Source organism: Elgaria multicarinata, chromosome 2 (assembly GCF_023053635.1).
Source record: "Elgaria multicarinata webbii isolate HBS135686 ecotype San Diego chromosome 2, rElgMul1.1.pri, whole genome shotgun sequence".
Lineage (NCBI taxonomy): Eukaryota > Metazoa > Chordata > Lepidosauria > Squamata > Anguidae > Elgaria > Elgaria multicarinata.
Window position 1 is genome coordinate 128,427,541 of NC_086172.1, and position 22,069 is coordinate 128,449,609.

At 42.0% G+C, this 22,069-nt stretch overlaps 1 protein-coding gene across 2 annotated transcripts in view; it reads left to right on the forward strand.

The window, feature by feature from the left end:
* The window catches only part of CDAN1 (codanin 1), a 49,178-nt gene that overhangs the window by 13,735 nt on the left and 13,374 nt on the right, over positions 1-22,069 (forward strand). For both annotated transcript variants that reach the window (XM_063117652.1, XM_063117653.1), the window contains exons 9-22: positions 4,255-4,344; positions 5,042-5,117; positions 5,706-5,914; positions 9,289-9,400; positions 11,619-11,762; positions 13,778-13,944; positions 14,780-14,861; positions 14,974-15,063; positions 15,250-15,304; positions 16,512-16,645; positions 17,998-18,101; positions 19,909-20,058; positions 20,415-20,478; positions 21,123-21,201. In XM_063117652.1, coding sequence (XP_062973722.1) covers positions 4,255-4,344; positions 5,042-5,117; positions 5,706-5,914; positions 9,289-9,400; positions 11,619-11,762; positions 13,778-13,944; positions 14,780-14,861; positions 14,974-15,063; positions 15,250-15,304; positions 16,512-16,645; positions 17,998-18,101; positions 19,909-20,058; positions 20,415-20,478; positions 21,123-21,201 — 1,556 coding nt within the window. The remainder of the gene's footprint in view (positions 1-4,254; positions 4,345-5,041; positions 5,118-5,705; positions 5,915-9,288; positions 9,401-11,618; positions 11,763-13,777; positions 13,945-14,779; positions 14,862-14,973; positions 15,064-15,249; positions 15,305-16,511; positions 16,646-17,997; positions 18,102-19,908; positions 20,059-20,414; positions 20,479-21,122; positions 21,202-22,069) is intronic.

The following is a 22,069-nucleotide window of genomic DNA, read 5'->3' on the forward strand; positions in this document are numbered from 1 at the left end:
TTGTCCGTCTTCTCATGCTTCAATATGGAGATCCTGGCTTCTTTCCCTGTTATGTCTAGCACCAATGTCAGTTAACTAGTAAGCCATCCTAGCTTGTTGTCCTGGTTAGTTAACTGACTTCAAACCAGAATTCCCCATTTCAATCATAACAGGGAACTGTTACAAACCAGGATTTCTGTTCTGAAACTGGAATGGTTGGGGAGGAGCATGTGACCTTGATGATTATTCTAAGCTTCATAAACCATAGTCTTTTGCTAAGGTGTCTTGGGAGAAAGGGTTGATAGTAATTGAACAGGAAATTTATGTATCATTTGACCAGGCTTTTCCCAAAACATTTGCCTTAATTTAAAAAAAACACAATTATTGCACTTGACCAATTATCCTGTGGACATTTTATGTAAATTACAATATCTAGTTCTGGGCTAAAAAAGAGCTTCACTCCTAAAGAAGCTAATAATCTTTCTATAAGGGTGTAGTTGTTAACATGTGCGTACTCACTGCAAAATCAATTTGTTTTTACTGAGTTTATGATGTAAGTCCTCAATTTTGTCTTATAAAATTAGGGTGCAATCCTATGCATATTTAAACAGAAAAAGGTATTACAACTGTCAGCATGGGAATACTGGGAGTTGTAGGACTTTTTTCTGTCTAAGTATGCATAGGGTTGCACCCTTAATGGCTAACTCTTGCTTATCCACTTGTTTACTCCGTATTTCTTTTTGTGCTTTGTCATAATTAGTAATGTTTCTCTAATCTATCTTATTCATTCACTCTTATTTTTGGTCAAAAAGCCCTATTTGTTTATCAGAACACTGAAGCTGCTGTTCTACTTTATTGGACTTGGACATATTTTTTTTTAAAAAATATTCAAGGGTTTAGTCATCGCTGTCCTTTGAGTGAGGCCTACTATTGGATTTTCTTGTCATTTGATTTAAACAGGGAGGTGCAATTGTTATGCTTTTCAACCCACTTCACATATAAAGCAGGTAACCCAAACAAAAATGAATCAATAAAGCAAATCAATTCATGGGTTGTTTCTCCACAAACACCTCAAAATATATAACTATTCAGTCAATTTGTAAGACATCTCAAATAAATCTTCACAATTGATATGAGCAATTAGTCATCCAACAGTCTACTGCTCAGCTGTAGAAGAAAGAGAAATAAATTCAATAATATTAAGTGGGGAAAAAAGACCTAGCCCGTTAAGCATTTCAAAAATGTATCTGTAAGCGGTTCTTCGTCTGACTACCGCTTTGGTTAGCGAAACTTGGAGGGGGTGATACTTCTCCATCCCTCTTCTTGCAAGCCCCCCAATCTGTTCCAGGAGGTTGTACCCTCAGAGCAGATATTTGGGATCGGGGTAGCAGGGAGCTGCAGGTGGCGAGGAGAGAGGGAGAAAGTTGTATGAGCAAACATCAGTTTGCATGATATTGGATTCCACCCATTATTTCAAATTTAATTAATAACAAAGTTCTCTGGGTAGATTATATAATAAAAACAAAAAACAGTACACAATAAAAACAACAATCATCACAGGAAATACAATACAAAATATATAAAAACAGCCATTCCAACCCTTTGTAGGCAAATCTAAACTGTAAGATCCAGAATATAAAATGCCTGGGAGAAAAGGGATGTCTTCACCTGGTGCCAAAAAGATAACTGTGTGCGGGCCAGGCAAGCCTCCTTGGGGAGGGCATTCCATAAGTGGTGCACCACAAGTGAGAAGACCCTCTCTCTTGGGCCGCCCACCTATCTTCATTTGACGGGGGCACTTGGAGGGTGGCCTCCAAAGAAGGCCTAAGAGTATATATCAGAGGAGACGATTCTTTAGGTCAAGGCTGGGGAAGGTGTGGCCTTCCAGATGTTGTTGCTGCTCCCATCATCCCATCACCATTGGCTATGGCTATGCTGGATAGGGCTGATGCAGTCCACGGTTGCAGAACCTGTGGGGTACTCCAGTCCAGCTGGTGCCACCTCATGAAGTTCCTCCTGGCTTAGCCTCCAAGCCCAACTCCCTAGAGAAAATTCTTTTGAGGTCATCCCTGCTGCTATCTCTGATCTGAGATAACAGCAGGGATTCCCATGATGGCACTTCCCAGCAGCAGAACCCCCACTGTCATCTCCAGTTTCAGACTGGAGATGATAGCACTGGGGATGAAAAGTGGTGGGACCTGCCTGAGACCTAACCATTTGCGGGTAGGTCCCAGCGCTTCTCATCCCCACTTTTGTCTTTGAGATTGGCAATAGCAATAGAGATGACAAGCAGTGGGACTCAGCCATGTGGGGAATGCCCAGCCCCCCTTATTCTCACAACAACATCAGTAATGAGGGGTGGCGTGGGCTTTTTATGCCATCTTCCAGTGCAAATAAAAGAAAAATGGGTGACACCAGGGGATGGGCCCACACTCCTGATATGACATCAGGAGTGGGGCTGCACCCCCTGACATCATCCAGCCAGTGGGGAGGAGTGCAATCTGGCCTTCCCACACCAAAACAGTTCTGTATATCTGGTTTTAGGTGCTCTGCCCCAAGCCTTTTAGGGCTTTAAAAATCAGCTCCAGCACTTTGACTTGGCCCCCAAAACAGGTTGCATCACTTAACTGGGCAGAGTACCTCTGTCTTGTCTGGATTGAGCCTCAGTTTACTAGCCATCATCCAGTCTACAACCTTGTCAGGGCACCAATTCAAAGTTCTCTGGGTAGAATGCCCATCCACTGCCTCATCTGGCTTATATGGAAAGGAGAGGTAGAACAGGTCTCATCTTCATATTGATGACATCTCAATCCACATCTCTGGATAAACCTCCACCAGTGGTTTCATCTAGATGTTAAATAGCATAGGGATTAAAATTGAGCCCTCCAGGGTCCCACCTTGGAATGACCAACCAAGTAGGAATAGAACCACTGTAGCACAGAGCCCCAGTTTAGACAGCCGATCGAGAAGAATGCCATGGTTGAAAGTATCAAAAGCTGCTGAGAGGTCCAGGAGAACACACAGGGGGCATGGCTAGATGGGGTGATATCCTGGGGATCGTCCCGGGATTCCTCTCTTTCCCTGGGATATCGCCCTACCCATTAATTTTGATTTTTCCACAGTCTCGGGATGATCCTGAGACTGTAGAACGTGTCTTGGTTTCCCCCTAACGCAAGGAGCTGGGCACAGGGCACGGAGCTCTTCAGGAGCTCTGTGCCCATCGGGGGTGGGGTAGGGGGAGCGCGAGTTTTTGTTTTTTTAAACTTACAATTTCACTTTTGCGCTCCTTTTCCTTTAAAGAATAAATAAATCCAAATTGGCGGCTGCGATGTCACTCACTGCATGTAGACTAGGGCGATGATCTCGTGATCTTAAAATCGAGAGATTGTCACCCTCCACCACCACCCTTGTCTAGCCATGCCCAGAGTCGTTCTCTCTCTCTCTCTGGATAGGTCATCCCACAGGGTTACTAAGGTTTTGAATTTCTGTCACAAAACCTCCATGTTTCTCCTGATATGCCACACTAAAGGTGAGGTGCAACAGTATCTTCATTTGTAGAGCATCTGTTTTTAGATAGCTCTTAAAGGTTTAGCTCCCCCCCTCCCCAATGTTGATGCCATGGCAATGATAGACCTACTTGCCACTGCTAATGTGGTCTGCAGATGAATAGATAAGCAGGTTTGGAATGCAGCTAGAGCATATACATTTAATATGTTCAAGCTATAAGGAGAAATAGCTACAGCCTCTTCTCTGCTTTCTGTGTGGACGTGCCTTTTTCTCCCCAACTCTTACTAGAAACAAAGTGGTCACTTAAAAATCATTTGAATGTATTTCACTAGAGTTTGCATCCAAGTAAGCATGCTTAGGATCCTAGGCTGCATACCTGAGACTAAACCCCGTTGATTTCAGTGTTAGGCATATATAGGATTGCATTTATTCTTCCATTCTCAATACTAGTAAAATTTCTGTCAATTGTAGGCTGGATAATTAAAATGCTTGCAGGAATTGGTAAACTCTGTTAGAGTTGTGGAGCCTTTAATAGCATGGATGGTTTACTTGTTGCTCTCCACAAATTTTAGCGTACAACTCTGATCAGCCCTAGCTAGCATAACCAATAGAAAGGCATGCTGGGAGTTGTAGGTTAAAACATCTGGAGTGCCACAAGTTGCCATCCCCTGCTGTAAACGGGCCGTGGCAGCATTTATGTAAGTCGGTGGTACATCTGATCCTCATGATTTTGGATTTTCAAGCTAGCCTGTCTGCTTTGTTCAACAGAGATATTTTCTATGAGTTACTGCGTGAATGGGAAGATAACTGTGAAAAAACAGGCTGGGATTTTGAGAAGTGTCTTGGAGACAGAATCAGGTATGAATCCTTGGCGAAACAATTTAACAGGGATTAGAAAAGTGCTCTTTAACTTGTACAATGCCAAGCAGTTGGCAGTGCTGCCTCATCTTTATTACTAATGCTTCTTATGATCCACTGAGCAGCTGCTTGCTATGTTGTTTAAGAGGATTACTTCTAGGTTATAGACTGTGACACTTGGGAATTGCCTCTGTATATTAGGCTCCATACAAAGAAAAGGTTCCAGTGATACATTGGGACCTGTTGCAGAATATTTACATGATTTATCCTCCCTCTGTGGACAAAATAGCTAATACTAATGCAACAGATTCTTATGCTTCAACAAACTTACTAGCTGCATAATTCATTTCTGTTCTCCATTAACCATGGGTAAAGTCCAGCAGTAAAGTCTTCTCACTGCAACCCCCCTGCACATTGCCAAATGAGAAGATGCTCAACTTTACAAAACATTGAAATGCAGTTTTTAATGCTCTGTGGCTACAGTTACAAGTTTATATTAAGTAACTGTGACATGATTAAGTCAATTTTTTGGAGAAATTAGGAGAGACTTCTCAGTTTACGTATAGCTAAGAAATAGTATTTTTAAAATATTTAATTCATTCAGACATTTCGTATTTTCTTGATATCCACATTGATATTAAAATATTAACTTCTTACTTCCTCCTGATTTATTAGTAGTGTGTTTCTTGTTTCGCAGGGTAATGATGGCTCACCTTTCGGCAGCTTGCAACTACAGCCACTTCGCAAGGCTCTTTCAGAAACAGCTTCTTCAGGTAAAGAATTGCTTGCATTTCCCCTAAGCCAAATAAGACGTTTTGCTGTGAAGCAGCAAGAACTTCATGGCAGCAAAGCATTTCTTCAGCTGGCTTATAAGCTAAACAACACATTTGCAAAATTCCTGAAACCGTTATAGTTGCTTTGAAGAATTGGGTAGTCTTAGCTTTGAATCCAAGTTGATGCACAGCCTTGAACTCACATTATATCCTGTGTTTTCTTTAGCAATCTAATTAAAAGAAGCAGTAAAAAACAGCACCACAGGGTTTAAGTTCATTTCATTGTAAACAAAGCTGTGTACTGAAGTGGTGTCTGTATACAAATCCTCTCTGTGCACTGTTTGATCAGTGCTGTTGGTCTTAAAGATGCAAATCATCACTCAGCGTTGCACTCAAAAATAATGAGCATTGATGTGTGAACTCTCCATCCGTTGCAACTGGTTGAATGATGTACTTGCCTTTATGAATCAAGTGTAAGCTAACAGGCACTGGGGTAAGGGTACTGCGTATGATGCTGGATGTTTGGTGATACTGGTAGAAAAATCTCATGCTTTTTCCATTTTGCTCCCTTTCCCCTCTATTTCAAAGATGTGTAAAGGTCCAGTTGGTGGTGGCACAAGTTGGGGAGATACTCCAGACCAGGACGTCCTTAACATGCTGGGTTCAGATAATCTGAGCCGATTGAAGAGGCTGCAAGAGAGATTCCTCGTTCCTCAGAGTATCAGAGGGCCTTGCCCACCTCCTTCCTTCCCTGGATGCCAGCAATTCTTCAGGGACTTCATTCTCAGTGCAGGAAGGTTAGCTACTTGTTGCTGTTTCTGTCTAGGCTAGGGGTAGGTGTCCTGGCACCCTCCAGATATTTTGGAGTACAGCTTCCATAAACCCCAGCTGGCATGGCCAATGGTCAGGGATTATGTGAGTAGTTGTCCAAAACATCGGGACGGTACTAGCTTGCCTACCTCTGGTCTAGGTTGCATCTAGGTGCATGGTGACTATTGCCAAAGGCATTTGCTACAATTCTGGATGTTGTCGTGACAAGTTCCCAAGTACGTGGTGAGGGTGATGTGGATGAAGCCCCGGAAGAGAGGTTGTACAGACCCTATTTCATTGTTCCCAGCTGTTCCTTAATAAACTTATAGTCTTGGTTAGTAAAATGCTTTTCCAGTTTCTACAAAGTAAGGTGAAATTGCACTGTTCAGATCAAAGGAAATTGTGCTCAGTGCTGGGAAAAATATGTGTGAGATGGCTTTGTGGTTTGCTCTGTGAAATCACAGAAAGCAGATGGATATCCTTAAAATGGTGGTTGTTTATCTGTATTACTAATGTGTGGTTAATTTATAACTCCATTCATGGTTGTGATAGCTAGAAACATCTATTAAAATTATGTACACACAGTCACTAAGATTTACATATAAAACATAGGCATACTAAAAAAAAGTGGCATTACTCTACATTGTTGATAGGTAAGGACATATCTGCAGCATTTTTTCCACAAGTAGTATCCTGGAATGTACTTCAAAATTCTGTTGCATTCGGTGCCTGATCAGGTTTCCACTTTGGGGGTTTTCCCAGAAAACTTAAGACCTCACTGATTTCTGAATGAAGGGATGTCATGTGGAATACTGTTCCCTTAAAATATACTGCTTTAAATGGCAAAATGGAGCACCTACCTTTGACTAATCATATTTGTGAGTGAGCCAAAGAAAAAAAACACCTTCCTATATTCATAACAGGAGTCCGATTGTCTCACATACGCATGTGTACCGGCAACTTGGGGCCAAAGGGGAGAAAAAACCTTCCTATGCATAGCACTAGTTCATTCATGCGCACGTGTGCATCCAACTACAGGCCAAAGAAAAAAAAATTCCTATATACATAACACGCATTTGTTCGTCACACAAACGCACATGTGCATCCAATTTAGCTTTGAAGAAAAAAATTACCTTTCGAAAATCTTGCTGCTTGAAGGATTTATTTTTTTGCTATTTCTTTTTTGTTTTGTAGTGTGTTCTTTAAATGTGCTAAGAGCAATAAATGAACATATTAGAGCAATGTGTTCTGAAGTTTTTTAAATAACTCTACAGGTAGTGTTAAAAGTGCTTTCGTGGCATCGGCCCACCCTTTTCCTGGTTGTTGGAGCTCACTAGTTCTGCTGTTTTAAACATAAATTTAGCACCAAGAGTGTGCCATGGCACAAGATGTGTTCTCTGACCAGTGGGCTTACACTCAAGACACACAAGCAGGATAACTGTGTTGGGTAGGAACATAGGAAGCTGCCTTATTTATTTATTTATTTATTTATTACTTTTTTATACCACCCAATAGCCGAAGCTCTCTGGGTGGTTCACAAAAATTAAAACTACGAAGAGCATAAAAACAACCAACAATTTAAAAACACGAATACAAAATACAATATAAAAAGCACAACCAGGATTAAAACCACACAGCAAAAATTGATATAGGTTAAAATATGGAATTAAAACAGCAAATTTTAAATTTAAGTTAAATTAAGTGTTAAATACTGAGAAAATAAAAAAATTCTTCAGCTGGCAACGAAAGGAGTATACTGTAGGCACCGAGCGGACCTCTCTGGTGTGCTCATTTCACAGTCGGGGTGCCACAGCAGAGAAAGCCCTCCTCCTAGGGCTCACTTATACTGAGTCCATTAGTCCATCTAGCCCAGTATTGTCAACACTGACTGGCAGCTACTCTCCAGGGTTTAAGGCAGGAGCTTTTCCAGCCCTGCATGGAAATGTCAGAGATTGAACCTGGGACCTTCTGCATGCAAAGCATGTGCATGCAAAGCTTGGAGCCACTGCTTACATACCAAGGCTGGAGAAGGGGCATGTTAACTGATAAAAGAATAGCGAAGTTTCACCCTTCCCACCCACCCCAAGAGTAATAGATCGAAACTGGTGTTGAAAAGGAGCGACAGAACTGTGGTCTGATACTTCTCAAAAGTCTGCACAGAGTCCTTGAGGGAGGTGGGGAAACTTCATATGTCTTCAGGAGGTTCATACACAAAGGGAGAAATGGGGCTTATTGTCCTCCTTTAGATCAGGTGTTGCGAAGGGAGAAAGTTGGGAGTTCTTTGTTTTGCATGCTTCATTTCATGAGATGGGAACCAGATAGGTTTGTGCCATCTCTCCTCATCTGTAGGGGCTGGAGGAGAAGATAAGGGGCGACTTCCAAGTGGCCTGAGGCCTCATCTACACCAGGCAGGATATTGCGCTTTGAAAGCGGTACATAAAAGGCAGGAGCCACGCTACTTCTTTATAGCGGTATTGAAGTGCACTGACAACTGTTGGGGCCCATTGAGACATACTATATACCACTTTCATACTGCTATATCTTGCTTGGTGTGGCTCCTGCCTTTTATATGCCGCTTTCAGAGTGCAATATTCTGCTTGGTGTAGATGAGGCCTGAGTTTTCCTATATTGATTATTTTGATTCATTTTATTATGGAAATTTATTCCCTGTTTTTTTTAAAAAAAATCCCTGAAATTGCTTACACTACTAATTAAAAATACAATAATATCGCAGACTAAAAGTAGCAGGATCCAAAATCTAAAAAGAGTAGGCCAAGGACTTACAAAGAGAAAACAGTTTAGACTAAAATAGCTTGGGAAAATAAAAAGTGCTTTTTCTGGTGCCAAAATAACATCATCCAAAGTGCCTGGTGGTCCTCCCTGGGGAGAGCATTTCACAATGTCTGCAGCAGTGCTGACTGGCAGCCTGTGGAGGCTTGGTACTTGTTATTTGATTTTAAAGAGTGGGAAGCGGCAGTTACTGCAGCCAAAACGCTCCCCACGGCCTGAGTTCGATCCCAGCGGAAGCTGGTTCTCAGGCAGCCGGCTCAGGTCGACTCAGCCTTCCATCCTTCCAAGGTCGGTAAAATGAGTACCCAGCTAGCTGGGGGAAAGGTAACTGCGACTGGGGAAGGCAATGGCAAACCACCCCGCTACGAAGTCTGCCAAGAAAACGTCAGCGAAAGGAGTCGGCAATGACTCAAGTGCTTGCACAAGAGGTTCCTTTCCTTCTCTCTTGCATTGTATTAGCCATTTCCTGATGTGATTGCAGTTCCTTAAGAGATTACACTCTTTGCTGAAATTGTTCTTTGTTCTCATAAAGGCTTCACTCTTGATTACTTCTTTTTTTCTTTTGGCAAAGCTACCAATTTAATCAGCATTTGATGGATAGCCTCTGCCTGCAGATACTTGAGCTGGATGGCCTTTCCTTGGTGGAACATGAACCCAGTGATGGAGATGCAATGGATGAGCAGGTAGTTCACATTGTACAGCAACAACAACAACAAACCAATTCTAAAAACCTATTCATTGTGGAATCTATTTATATTTGTCTTTATGAAATTACACTTGTTGAGTGAATAGGCCTGAATCATCATCTCTTTGGGACACTGAACCAGAATCCCTAATTCTATGGCAAGGAAACCCAGTTTCTAGACTGAAATCAATTTTGCAAAGCTTGTTTCCCAACATTTTGCATTTCACTTAGATTGTTTGGTGTAGAATGCGCTTTCAGAATTCTTGCTTGTGTTGGGTTAATTGGGATCAATGGGAATCTTAAGAGAACTGGGAATCTTGCTGAGTTTAGTAGTCCCACATATGATCAATGAAAGGCTTCAGAAAAGCTCTTTCCTCTTTTAGCAGAAATTACCCATATGTTTCGCAAATTTGTTGCACGGGTGTGATGTCTAAAAATGCACTCTTGCTGGGAAAAGGAAAGTTGAAACGATCAGAAACAGCTAGATACTGCTTTCTTCCCATATAAATCATTTAGATGCCCTCCTGCAGGGTGAAATGCCAGACTTGTACAGGCTGTGTTATTTTTCAGTGGGTCTGAAATGAATATTCTCCAGCAACCTTTTTGTTGCAAAAGGGGGGCTTTTGAGGCCCTAAAATGCAACTCAGCTCCCAATGCATGCCACTTCACTACAGTTCACCACCCTGATCAGCTCTTGCTTTGATGCTTTCCCGCCTTTACCATAGGTATCTGTCCCTAGGAGCAGTGGTGTTGTCTTGCGGCCATATCAGATTCATAGACATCACTGTTCCCAAGAGGAAGAAGGCAGATTTGGAAGAGGAAGAAAGGTCCAAAGCAGCAACGAATCTGGGACGCAAACTGATTTGCTTTGGGAGTGCTGCTACTGCCACCTGAGGGGAGCAGTTGCCACCACTGCTTAAATCATGCTTGGGGAACTGTTCTGCCCCAGGTGTCCTGCTTTCTGGCTCCCACTTTGGGAGCCGGAGGATGTTGGGGTGAGTTTCCTCAAGTTCCCCACCATCTGACATAGGGTCCTTTCCCCCATGCAGAGAAAGGCACAGAGTGATTGCTCCTGGCTTTCTGCATGGAGAAATGACATCCCTCTCAGCACTAGAACACTGGAAAGCCCCTGTTGTCTTAATCTCCATCACTGATCGGAGGTACCTGTGGGGTTTCCTCTCCCAGAAATAGAGAGAGGCTGCCTGGGAGAGAAATTCTGATAAATCTTTGTGGGCTGGATTTAGCCTGGGGGTCAAAGACTTAAATGGTACTTGGGAGGCTGAGTGTGGTCTTTGCGTGTCTGTGTGTAATGGGGCTGCCATGGCCTAAATAGATGTTAGGGCGAAATTGTTCACAGCGCCCTCCATACTTAACCCTCTCCCAAGGAAGGGCTGTGCATGGGGAGGGAGATGGTCCCCAGAGGTCTGGTATTCAGCCTCACTATCATACAGGGACTCAGCTTTACCCAGAAAACAACTCAAAATCCCTTTAGCTTAATCTAACAGAAAGTTAAGACAACCTAACAGAGTTGTAGTAAAAAAAAAAGATGAGGCTTACCCAGAGTGGAAAAGAGAGGTGGATTGGCAAAGTCAGAGCCCCACAGTTAGAGATTTAAAAAGTTGTGTGCATAGGTAGGGTTTAGACAAAGCCATCCATCGAACCTCTTTTCCCCTCAAAGTGTGCTCATCTCGGACAGGTCTAAATAGACCTATTTTAAATTTCTACCCATGATTATCAGAGACTTGCCTTTTCCCTGCATGAAAATCTCTGGAGAGCTTGTCAAAGCAAGAATGACCATAGGTTGCTGCCTCCTGTAATCTTTTGTATTGGTTAAGAAACTGAGCTGTGAGGTCAAGGCTTAGCCATGACCTCACTAGCTGGCATTAGGTGGCAGGACCTCTTTCACTCAGCACCCTGTCTGCAATATGGGGGATAGTAATGACATGCCATACAGGGTTGTTTGTTGTAGGGATTAAAACTAGATAATGTATATGAATTGTCTTGAACACTTGAAAACACTATAAACCAGCCTGGTGTCCTCCGGATGTATTGCACTGCAATTCCATCATTCCCTGCAAGCATCATCATTGGCCATGTTGCTTGGGAATGATGGGAGTTGCAGTCTCACACATTTGGAGGGCTGCAGGTTGGATAAACCGGCACATTACAAATTCCCTGCTGTGTGACCGTAAGGTGCTTGGTTGTTTTCATTTTAGGATGAAAAGAAGCGCTTTGCTGCAGTCCTTATAAGCCTTCGACTCCTGGCAAAGTTTTTTGGATTCCTTGTCTTCCTGCCTTATCGCACATCAGAGCCACCAACTGGAGACCTGCTGGAATCCGCAGTGATGTTAAGGAACCAAGTGCGTGTGCGTGTGTGTGCTGCTTGTCTGTTATTGGAGAGATGCTTCTTTATTTCATAAGATGAATCTCTGGACTGCTTCTGAAGAAGTAGGCACTTGCCTGTTGAAAAATGTCCCTGTTAACAGGTCTCTAACGTTTCTACAACACTTCTTGTGTCACAGCTAGAAACTGAAAGCAGATTCTAAAGTTCAGCTACTCAGATGGTACATTTGTCTCACTTAACGGTACTACATTAGTGAGGAGGAAAATGAAAATGTTCCATTTATTTTTCAAATGCTTGCAGGAACGTTGCAGAAGGGCTCCTTTTCTGTGTGTAACCCTTTCATATAGGGATGCTTTCATACAAATAACCCTTAACATTTAAGAGTACCATACTACATCAGTAACTAATTCAGTAGTTAGTCTTCGGATGTTTCTACACCTGCCTTTTTTTCCAGGGATCGTCCCAGGATCATCCCTGTGCATGCAAATGACACACAGGGGATTCCGGGAGCAGCCAGGGACAATCCCTACATTTTCCTGGAATAATCCTTAGGTGTAGAAAGGGCCTTCATGTATATAGCCATATTTCATTTTCCATGTCATGACCAGGTATGGATTTAAACTTGTCTTACCTGCATCTAAGCCCAAAGAACCTGGTTCACACAATCACCGCAGCCAGGTTGCCAATTTGCACCCTCGCTGCTGTTTCTTGTGTCATCTGAACCTGGCAGGGTGCCTTGTTGGGGTCATTAACAAACCACCCTACAACAGACCATGAGTTCTGGGTGGTTTGTTAACCACCCCAACAAGGCACTCTCGCCAGGTTCAGATGACACAAGAAACCATGCCCAGTGAAGGTAATTATGGAAATGAGCTGACATTATTATTATTATTTATTTATATAGCACCATCATGTGGGGATCGTTCACAAGCCATCAAGGCTTATTAACCACCTTTGTGTTGTGTGAACCCAGCTACTGGCTGTCTTGTTAACTGACTATGCTGTGTGCTTGGTTAATATACAGAGAAAAGTGGGTACAAAAAGCATGAGGTGTGATCCGATGAGTGTTTTGCTGTAATTGAATATATTTCCGACGTAGCAGTTTCCACACTAATTTCATGTTGGCCTGCTGCAGCAAAAACAACAAAGTGTCTTGTGGCACCTTAAAGATGAACACATTTATTGTGCCATAAGCTTTCGTGGACTGATGTCAAAATGTATTAGGTCAGATGTTGCTGTGATACCTTAACTTGATGCTGACAGTTTTTTCCTCGTTTCGGAACCGGGAGCTGAACTTGGGGTTCCCAATAGATGTTGACTAAACCCCCTTTTTTCCTTTGCCAAAATATGATGTGGCTAATGAAAAAGCATAAAAATACAAAGGGGGCATGCTGTAATACCAGATGTTGGTAGTTTTGTTGGCAGTGTTTACGTGACTCTGCCATGCTTCCATTTCCAAAAAGGTGGTGGTCCCTTCACACTAGGTAGCCAGGAAAGGAATTTCTTTTTATTGATAAAGGAGAACCCAGTGAAAGGAAGTGGGGACAATCAGGAAGGAGACTGGAGATGTCTCCCTCCCTTTCCTGCTACTTGATGGTTCATAATGAAAATGGGAGCATTTTAGTGCTGAAGAATAGGGAATAAAAGCATTGCTTGTGGACATTTTATGGTGGTCCAAGTGTAGTGATAGCCAGTGTGGTGTAGTGGCTAAGGTATTGGACTGGGAGTCGGGAGATCCGGGTTCTAGTCTCCACTCGGCCATGGAAACCCACTGGGTGACTTTGGGGCAGTCACAGACTTTCAGCCCAGCCTACCTCACAGGGTTATTGTGAGGATAACATGGAGAAGAGGAGGAGGATGTACCTTGGGGTCATTGGAGGGAAAAAAGGTGGAATATAAATACAATAATAAATAAACGTTAATAGATGTAATATCTAAAAAGTAGGGACATTAAAATAATAACAAAAATAAGATGGAAAAGTTAGCTTCTGGTGTGTATTTAACTTTTTCCCAATGTTTATTCCTCTTAAGACCCATCCTGTGCTGGATATATTGAAGCTGTTGACACAATCAATTCAGAAACGACGCACAGTCCTCACTGTACCTTGGGTTGTAGAGTTCCTTTCCCTTATGGATTATATTGCTCCATTTCTTGACTACTATGGGAAGATATTTGCTCTCCTAATGCAGTTGTACAGGTAAGAGGCTGCAAAGGGATTCTTGGGTCTTATTTGAGATTGGCTGCAAAGAGCTAAATACTTAAGGTGAAGAATGTTGGCCTCTTGGTAAAACTTTTGTTATAACTTCTGTGTTTACAAAAGCGCTAGATGCTTTGTGTTACTGTATACGATGAGTGTTTATATCACTGTTAAATGCATAATTCTCAGAATATGGGAGACCTCCACGATGGCTTGCAATAGGGTGACCATGTGGAAAGAAGGATAGGGCTCCTGTATCTTTAACAGTTGCATAGAAAAGGGAATTTCTTTAGGTGTCATTTGTATGCAAGCAGCACCTGGTGAAATTCCCTCTTCCTCACATCAGTTAAAGCTGCAGGAGCTATACTAGAGTAACCAAATACAAAAGAGGGGAACGTTCCTGCAGTTTTAATTGTTGGGATGAAGAGGGAATTTCACCAGGTGCTGCATGTATACAAATGACACCTGCAGAAATTCCCTTTTCTATACAGCTGTTAAAGATACAGGAGCCCTGTCCTCCTTTCCATATGGTCACCCTAGCTTGCAATATACCATATTCTTCCAGCTACAAATGTTACATCTTTTTGTAATACCTAAGTATTCACAGAACCTTCCCTTAATGCATGCTTCCAGAAACAAATGAAGAGGCTCATAGCAAAAAATGTTTCTAGTTGTGCCTTTCAAAGCTGATGGCCTTGTAGACTGAGCCATACAATTTTAAGATGAAAGGGAAATGAGATCCATTTAAAAAAAAGATTCAAAGAAGGAAATATGGAGAGGTAGAAGTAATAGAGCCTGTTAAGTTTAATGTTCTCCATCTCTCCTTCTCTTACAGATGTCTGCTACTTTCTGAAGATAAAGAAATGTGTTTCCTAAACAAGCTACTGATTCTTGCTGTTTTGGGCTGGCTTTTTCAAGTATGTGCTAGTGTTTTCAACACAAGTTTAGGAAATGACATTCCATTTATAGCAGTTAAGGTGTTTTTTTTTCATGTCAAACATATATAACTGTTCAGGGCTTGTATTCCAGGTGCCTACAGTTCCAGAGAACCTGTTCTTTACCAGCAAAGTGAAATCAGAAGAATTGACAACAGAGTCCGGAACAACAGTCCAAGCACTGGTAAACTTGTGCAGATGTGCGCATGAGGGTGTACGTGAGAGAGGCTGTTTTATTAGCTGAGTCCTGTCTGGCCTAAGAGTGACCTTCTGTTGAAAAGCAGTCTGTGGGGTTCTGTGGGGTTTCAGAGATTTTCAGTGCCTCTGAAAACACTCAGAATCTATTGTTCACTCTTTCTCTCTTTCCTAGGATTCTGTGCCTTTGGTGGACCAGCAGTTGCTTTATACCTGTTGTCCATACCTTGGTGAGTCTTTTACCACAGTATGTTCTGTGTGAAAAATATGCTTTAGAAGTTTGAAATCCCTGCTTTATTTGGCATTGGAGAGAAACTCTTCGTAAAAGGTTGAACTGCCTGATCAGAAATTGAGTTGTCACTACCTGTAGTTATCGCGACACATGTGTTGGTGTTTAGTATTATGAAATGGAGGAGGGAAATAAGTACTGTTTGGTGATTTGACCTTTCTATAACTTTGACCCTGACTGGCATCCTGACCCGTTTGATTATGATAGTTAAAATACTTCGAAAAGTAGGAATGGGTAGAATTTACTGTGTTGTGTGTTAAAGGCATGTTTCCATGTTACAACGACAAGACATGAAGATACCCTTGCAAATTGCTCTGTCTGAAAGTAAGTTGTTGAAGTTAGTTATGTGTATTAAACATACAGGGTTGGATACATACACACTTTCAGCTAATTGCATTCATAGTAAAGCCCTAATAGCAAGAGAAGCCTCTCCCCTAAGAGAGGCAATGGACATCCCTTACTCTAGCCTTCCCCATTCTGGTGCCCTCCAGACATTTGGACTTCCAGCTTTCATCAGCCATTAGGGATAATGGTCAGGAATGCTGGGTGTTGTAGTCCAAAAACACCTGGAGAGCACCAAGATAGGGAAGGCTGCCTTAGTCTTTCTTGACTCCATTCAGCTGTGTGTCTTTGTGGTCTCTGTATCTTTTCGAAGTCCTTTGATCAAGAAGGATTCTGCAGAGCCCTCAGTTAAACCTGTAAAAGTTGCTGCTTTCTCTTTATTTCTGAAGAAGGGAAGACTGAGTGATGAGCATTTCAGGAAAGAAGCAAGGCATGATGTCCCTGTCTATTCTCCTGGATCTCATCAATCATGGTATCCCTCTGGACCACCATTCTAGATCCAGGGCAACCACATTACAGTGGTTCCACTTCTTTCTGGGGTAGGTTGTAGAAGGTGATGCTGGGAAATTATTGATGTTCTCCATGGAATTGTGCTGTGAGATTCTTCAGGGTTCAGTGTTGAGGGTGAATAAACAGAAAGTCAAGCCAGGTAAGACATAATTGATGAGAGTGGATCAGCTAGCTTGGGGTGTGGGGTGGGGAATAGAGTTGCAGTCTATTGAGAACAAATTCATAGTTTGAGAGTTTGCCCGGACTTGACATTGTTTGTGTATGCTAGCTTGTAAGCAAATACTCATTTACTCTAGGTGAGTTGAGGAAACTGCTGTCATCTTTTGCTTTGGGAAGTGGAGGAAAGAATGGTGGCTACATAAGAAAAATAACTCCAACTGCTGCAGAGGCCTTGGTCCTCAAACCTTCCATCACCCAGCAGAAACTTCAGGTAAAAAGATCCCATGCAAGAGCCAAGAGCCATTTTGTAGCAACAGTAAGGATTGTTGCAAAATCACAGAAGATCCTGTAAGGGAGGGATGGGGAAACTTTCCAGGGGAGGTCTGGATTACCTCGGTCTTGCCTTGGGACCACGTTCCAATGCCGTTCCATCAGGAGACATGGTCAGAGCCAGAGGTGGGCAGTGTGACGTTACCTCACAATTGGTTATATTGTATATGTCTGGATTAGTTTGTCTGGTAAGTAGGGAATGTTAGAAGTGAGTGTGTAGGTTTATAATGTAATAGGTGGGGAGGAAGGACGATATAAAGAGTGTGTTGGGAGTTTATGGGAGTTGTTTTTTAGGTTTTGTTTTACTTGTGATTTTTTATTTGTAAAGTAAAAAGAGTTTAGATTCTAGAGACTTAAGATTGGGGTAAAGAGAGAGAGAGAGAGAGAGGTGGTTGGTGTGAGAAGAGTTTAGATTAGGCAGGATTGAAAGTATATTTTTATTTAAAGTTTTTAAATAACAATAAAGTTATTATTATTTTGTTAGCTACCAAATACCACGTGTCAGCTTGGCATTATTTATCTGCTTTACAGTTATTAAACACCCACCCCATATTATACCCATAGTATATTTAGAGCAGATCCTGTATTAAACTTGTTTCCCTCATAGCTAGGGGAAAGGTTTTAATTAACCCTCCCTCAGGTTTTCAAGTGGGGGTGCTTGGCCTGAGAAGGGTTTATGCGATGGGCCTAGTGTAAGAGTTTGTTATGTCGCAGGCAGAGCCAGAGGAAGTGCCTATGTCAAGAATGGGGCATATGCTTGCATCCATTCTTTCTCTGTCCCTCACACATACGACAACCTCCAGTCTCTCTGGCTCTCTTTCTCCTCTAGCCTCTGCATGCTCCTGCTTGGCTCCCAGTCAGCTTCTTTCTTTCTTTCTTTCTTTCTTTCTTTCTTTCTTTCTTATTTTATTTATTACATTTATATCCCACCTTTTTTCCTCCAAGGAACCCAAGGTGGCTTTCTTTCTTTCTTTCTTTTCTCTCACTCACTCTACCATGTAGAAAATGGTCTTGAAATTTGAAATCACAGCATTTTTGTAGGCAGGTCCATAGTTCAAATATCCAAAGCACCTTTTTTTTGTCTTACTATCCCTCTCTTTTTTAAAAAAGGGATTTAGATTGGGAGTAATGGGATTTTTCCCAAATACTTGTTTGATATTTTTACAACTTCAAAGTTCATTTAAAAATGCAAAGTGCTCAGATGTGCTTTTGAAATGGCTTCTCTCTAGAGACAGTGGATCATATGGATATTCTGGTTCCTTTAGGAATTCTTGTTCTTCCTCTTTTTAATAGTCAGAGCTGGAGCAAGCCTTCTTCCATAATCAGTCCCCATCTCTGCGGAGGACAGTAGAATTCGTGGCAGAGCGAATAGGATCAAATTGTGTCAAGCACATCAAGTAAGGGCATTCCTGTTGGGCTTCATGAATAGAGAAAAACTCTAGGTCGGCTCTTGATAGAAAATCAGACCAGTATCTCATTGTGTCACTGCTATAAGACAACAGCTTTTAACTGATGGATGATATATCTGTGGATTTAACTAATACATCTCATATCTGGTTCAATCTCAAACTGGGGGGAGGTAACGGGCGGTGTACCACAGGTCCTGGGCCCAGTGCTCTTCAACAATTTTATTAATGACTTGGATGAGGAGGTGCAGGGAATGCTTATCAACTTTGCAGATGACACAAAATTGGGTGGGATAGCTAATACCCTGGAAGACAGAAAAAAACTTCAAATTGATCTTCATAGGCTGGAGCGCTGGACGGGGGATACTTGGCTCAGCAATACTACAAGCAAAAAGGGTCTTGGAATTGTTGTAGATCACAAGCTGAATATGAGCCAACAGTGTGATGCAGCAAAAATAAATAAATGCTAATTTGGGCTGCATTATTAGAAGTATAGCTTCCAAATAGTGTGAGGTACTGGTTCCCCTCTATTTGGCACTGGTTAGGCCTCATCTTGAGTACTGGGGACCACAGTTCAAAAAAGATGCAGACAAGCTGGAGCATGTTCAGAGGAGGGCAATGAGAATGATCAAGGGTCTGGAAACAAAGCCCCAAGAGGAGAGACTGAAAGAACTGGGCATGTTTAGCCTGGAAAAGAGAGGACTGGGTGGAGGCATGATAGCACTCTTCAAATACTTGAAAGGTTGTCACACAGAGGAGGGCCAGGATCTCTTCTCAATCATCCCAGAGTGCAGGACATGGAATAATGGGATCAAGTTACAGGAAGCCAGATTTTGGCTGGACATCAGGAAATTCTTCCTGACTGTTAGAGCAGTACAACAATGGAACCAGTTACCTAGGGAGGTTGTGGGCTCTCCCACACTAGAGGCATTCAAGAGACAGCTGGACAACCATCTGTCAGGGATGCTTTAAGGTGGATTCCTGCATTGAGCAGGGAGTTGGACTCAATGGCCTTATAAGCACCTTCCGACTTAACTATTCTATGATTCTATAGTCTTGTATGTCCTTTTGGAAAAGCTATTAACAAATCTACAAATTGTAATGGTGAATCAGCTAACATGAGTCCCAGTTCAATAGAGCTCTGAGATCATAAGCATATTTCATGGGTTTGACCGTGTATGTCAGTGTCTCAACCTTCTATGTGTACCTTTGCCTTCTTAGACACAACAGTTGGCTACATCTACTTGGTGATGACTCTGAGGGTGCTTACTCACTTGATGCTTACCTGGATGTTATTTGGCACCAGGCAGCCTTATTGTCCCAGACTGTTTAATCCTCTGTATAATGATTTCATGCTTCTTGGTGTTTGTTTTTATTTCTGCTGATTGCTTTTATACTGCTCTTTTGTCATTTTTAATGTATTTGTTTTTATTTGTTTTGTTGTAACTATAACCTGTTATAAGCCACCTTGGAATGTTGAATGACAACTGTATAAATCTCTTAAATGTCTTCAGAAACAATAGTTGTGCTACTTCTTTAGGCCAGCTTCACATGTTACATTACTGGGTCAACAATCCTTAGTTTGCTGGAATGGGAATGAGTGATAAGCTCAAGTCTTCACTCCCTTTAAGCCACGGTTTCCCATGATATCCCAACTGAGAAACCGTGGGCTTAAAGCCGTCTCTGCAAACCGCAATTGCAAACCAGATGCAACATGTGAAATAGATATCAGGTGTAATTAAATTCTCAGGTTATGTTTTAGTTTTCATTCCTTCACTTTGAACATCCGCTTTTGCAGGGCAACCCTGGTAGCAGAGCTGGTGAAAAGAGCCGAGGTCATTTTACAGGATAATGTGAAGACAGAAGGTGCTAATTATGACAAACTGCTGGATGAGGTGTGCTCTCAGCTGTATGATGAAGGGGCGCAGGCTCTTATTCAAGGCAAAGAGTAAGGAGGAATAGCTGATCGATCTAAATCTTTCTCCACTTCCCTAATTTTCCTGCTGCTGGCCTGGGCTATAACCTTTGAGACTTGCACCCGGCTTAGAATTAACCGGTTTCACTACTAAGCCAATTCCTCTCTGACTTGATCTTGGTTTCCCATTTGGCTTTTTGGTGTGAGTAGCCTCATTTAAAGGGCACCGAATGGGTAAAACAGTACTATGCACTGCTTCTTCCAGCAGCATGAACCAGTTTGAGTTCATCTTTTGAGATGGATCCCAGGGTTACTAATTCCCAATTCTTTGCTATGTAATAACAGTTTAGCTGGTGCTTTTAAAAAATACTTTCAATGTATATTTATAGATTTTGCAGGAAGAAGGGCCCTGAAGCTGTGAAAATCCTACTGCCAGAAGAGACATCTGCAGCAGTATGTATATTTTGGAATACTTGTCCTTTTCCTTGTATTTATTCTTGTTGTTTTATTGTTTGCCTACAATAGAAAGCTGTGCCTTTTCTGACAATGGTGACTTGAAAACTGCAAGAAGCCAGAAACCTACTCTGAGCCTTGTAGTTGCCTGAAGTGATCAAGCCTATTACTTAATATGACCAAACAGCTGAAATAAAATCTCAGAATCTTAACATCTTTCTTCAGTCAGTCATATTAAGGCAGATGTAATAGTTCCCAATTCTTTGGACCAAGTAATGCTAACTTGCATTTTTGCAGCTAGAAAAAATTCGGTCCAATTGTCATACTGAACAATGCAAGGATTGTTCCTTGCATAGTCCAATATGACAATTGGACCTTTTTATTTTCTAGTAGGACCATTTTATTTTTGTCTTCCTACTCATACAAATAAATATTTTAGTAGCAGTTGGAGCAGTCAAAACTAGCCTTTTCTTATCAGCACTATTGCTATAGGTATCTTCAGCTGTCTACAGCAGGAAGTTGATGATTTTTCATATATGCTGCAGTTGTTACTGATTGGTTGGAACTGCTCTGTCTTGTTGTGTTAGCAGCTTTGAGGATGCCAGTGAAAATGACTATACATCTTTCCTACTCTTCTGCTCAAGGTTTTAAGCTGTGCATCAAACATTGCGGTGGGACTAGCTACTGAAAAGGCCTGCGCTTGGCTCTCCACCAATATCACAGGTATGCTGGTCTGCTCTTGGTATGAAAGACTTGCATGGGTTTGAATTATATTTCCTGGATTTGGGGTTTAGTGTAAGGCGTGGGTAGGATGGAGAGAAAGGTTGAAGTGCTAACACACAATGCGTATAAGACACTGTACATTTCATTTATTTATATATATAAAAAAACTGCCTTTCAGCCCTCAAAAGGGTTGCTAAAGTGAATTACAAGCCTAAAACTTAAGTATTAGTGCAATAAAACTGAGAGCATTTTTTTAAAAAATAAACTTAATAATTAACTCATTATAGATTTTTTAAAAATTGAGAATGGCTGGCTGAAAACCAGGGCTGTGGAGTTGGAGTCGGAGTCAGAAGCAATTCTTGGGTTACTGAAGTCAGAGTCGGTAAAAATGTACCAACTCCTAATAAATTTAAATTGTATATAGAGTTGCGATATGTCCCTGAAAACCAAAATTGTCCTGGATTCCAGCCAATTCCAAAATATTCTGGCTGGTTGGACAAAAATCCCGGATTCGCAGTCCAGCTGGCCAGAGAAATTCAGACCCCTCAGCGGATCGTCAGCATTAGAGAAAAAGACGGATCAATGCCTTTTCCAGAGTGCCGCTGCTCCTTCACAGGCAGGCTCAGACGAGTCACCATGACTCAGGTGCTCCAAGCATGTGAGTTCCAAGCACAAGAAGGAGTTTGGTAATGTTGGCTGGTTGCGGTAAGCACTGGGCCCCGCTGGGTCGTTTGTGGGGGAAGAAAGAGTTTTTTGGGGTGTATGAGGGAGGGAGTGGGGGGAGGAAGGAAAGGAAGCACAAAAACAAACTTTCACTTTTAACTGAATAAAATACAGTTGTTACGAAGTAGCTCTCCTGTGAGTGAGC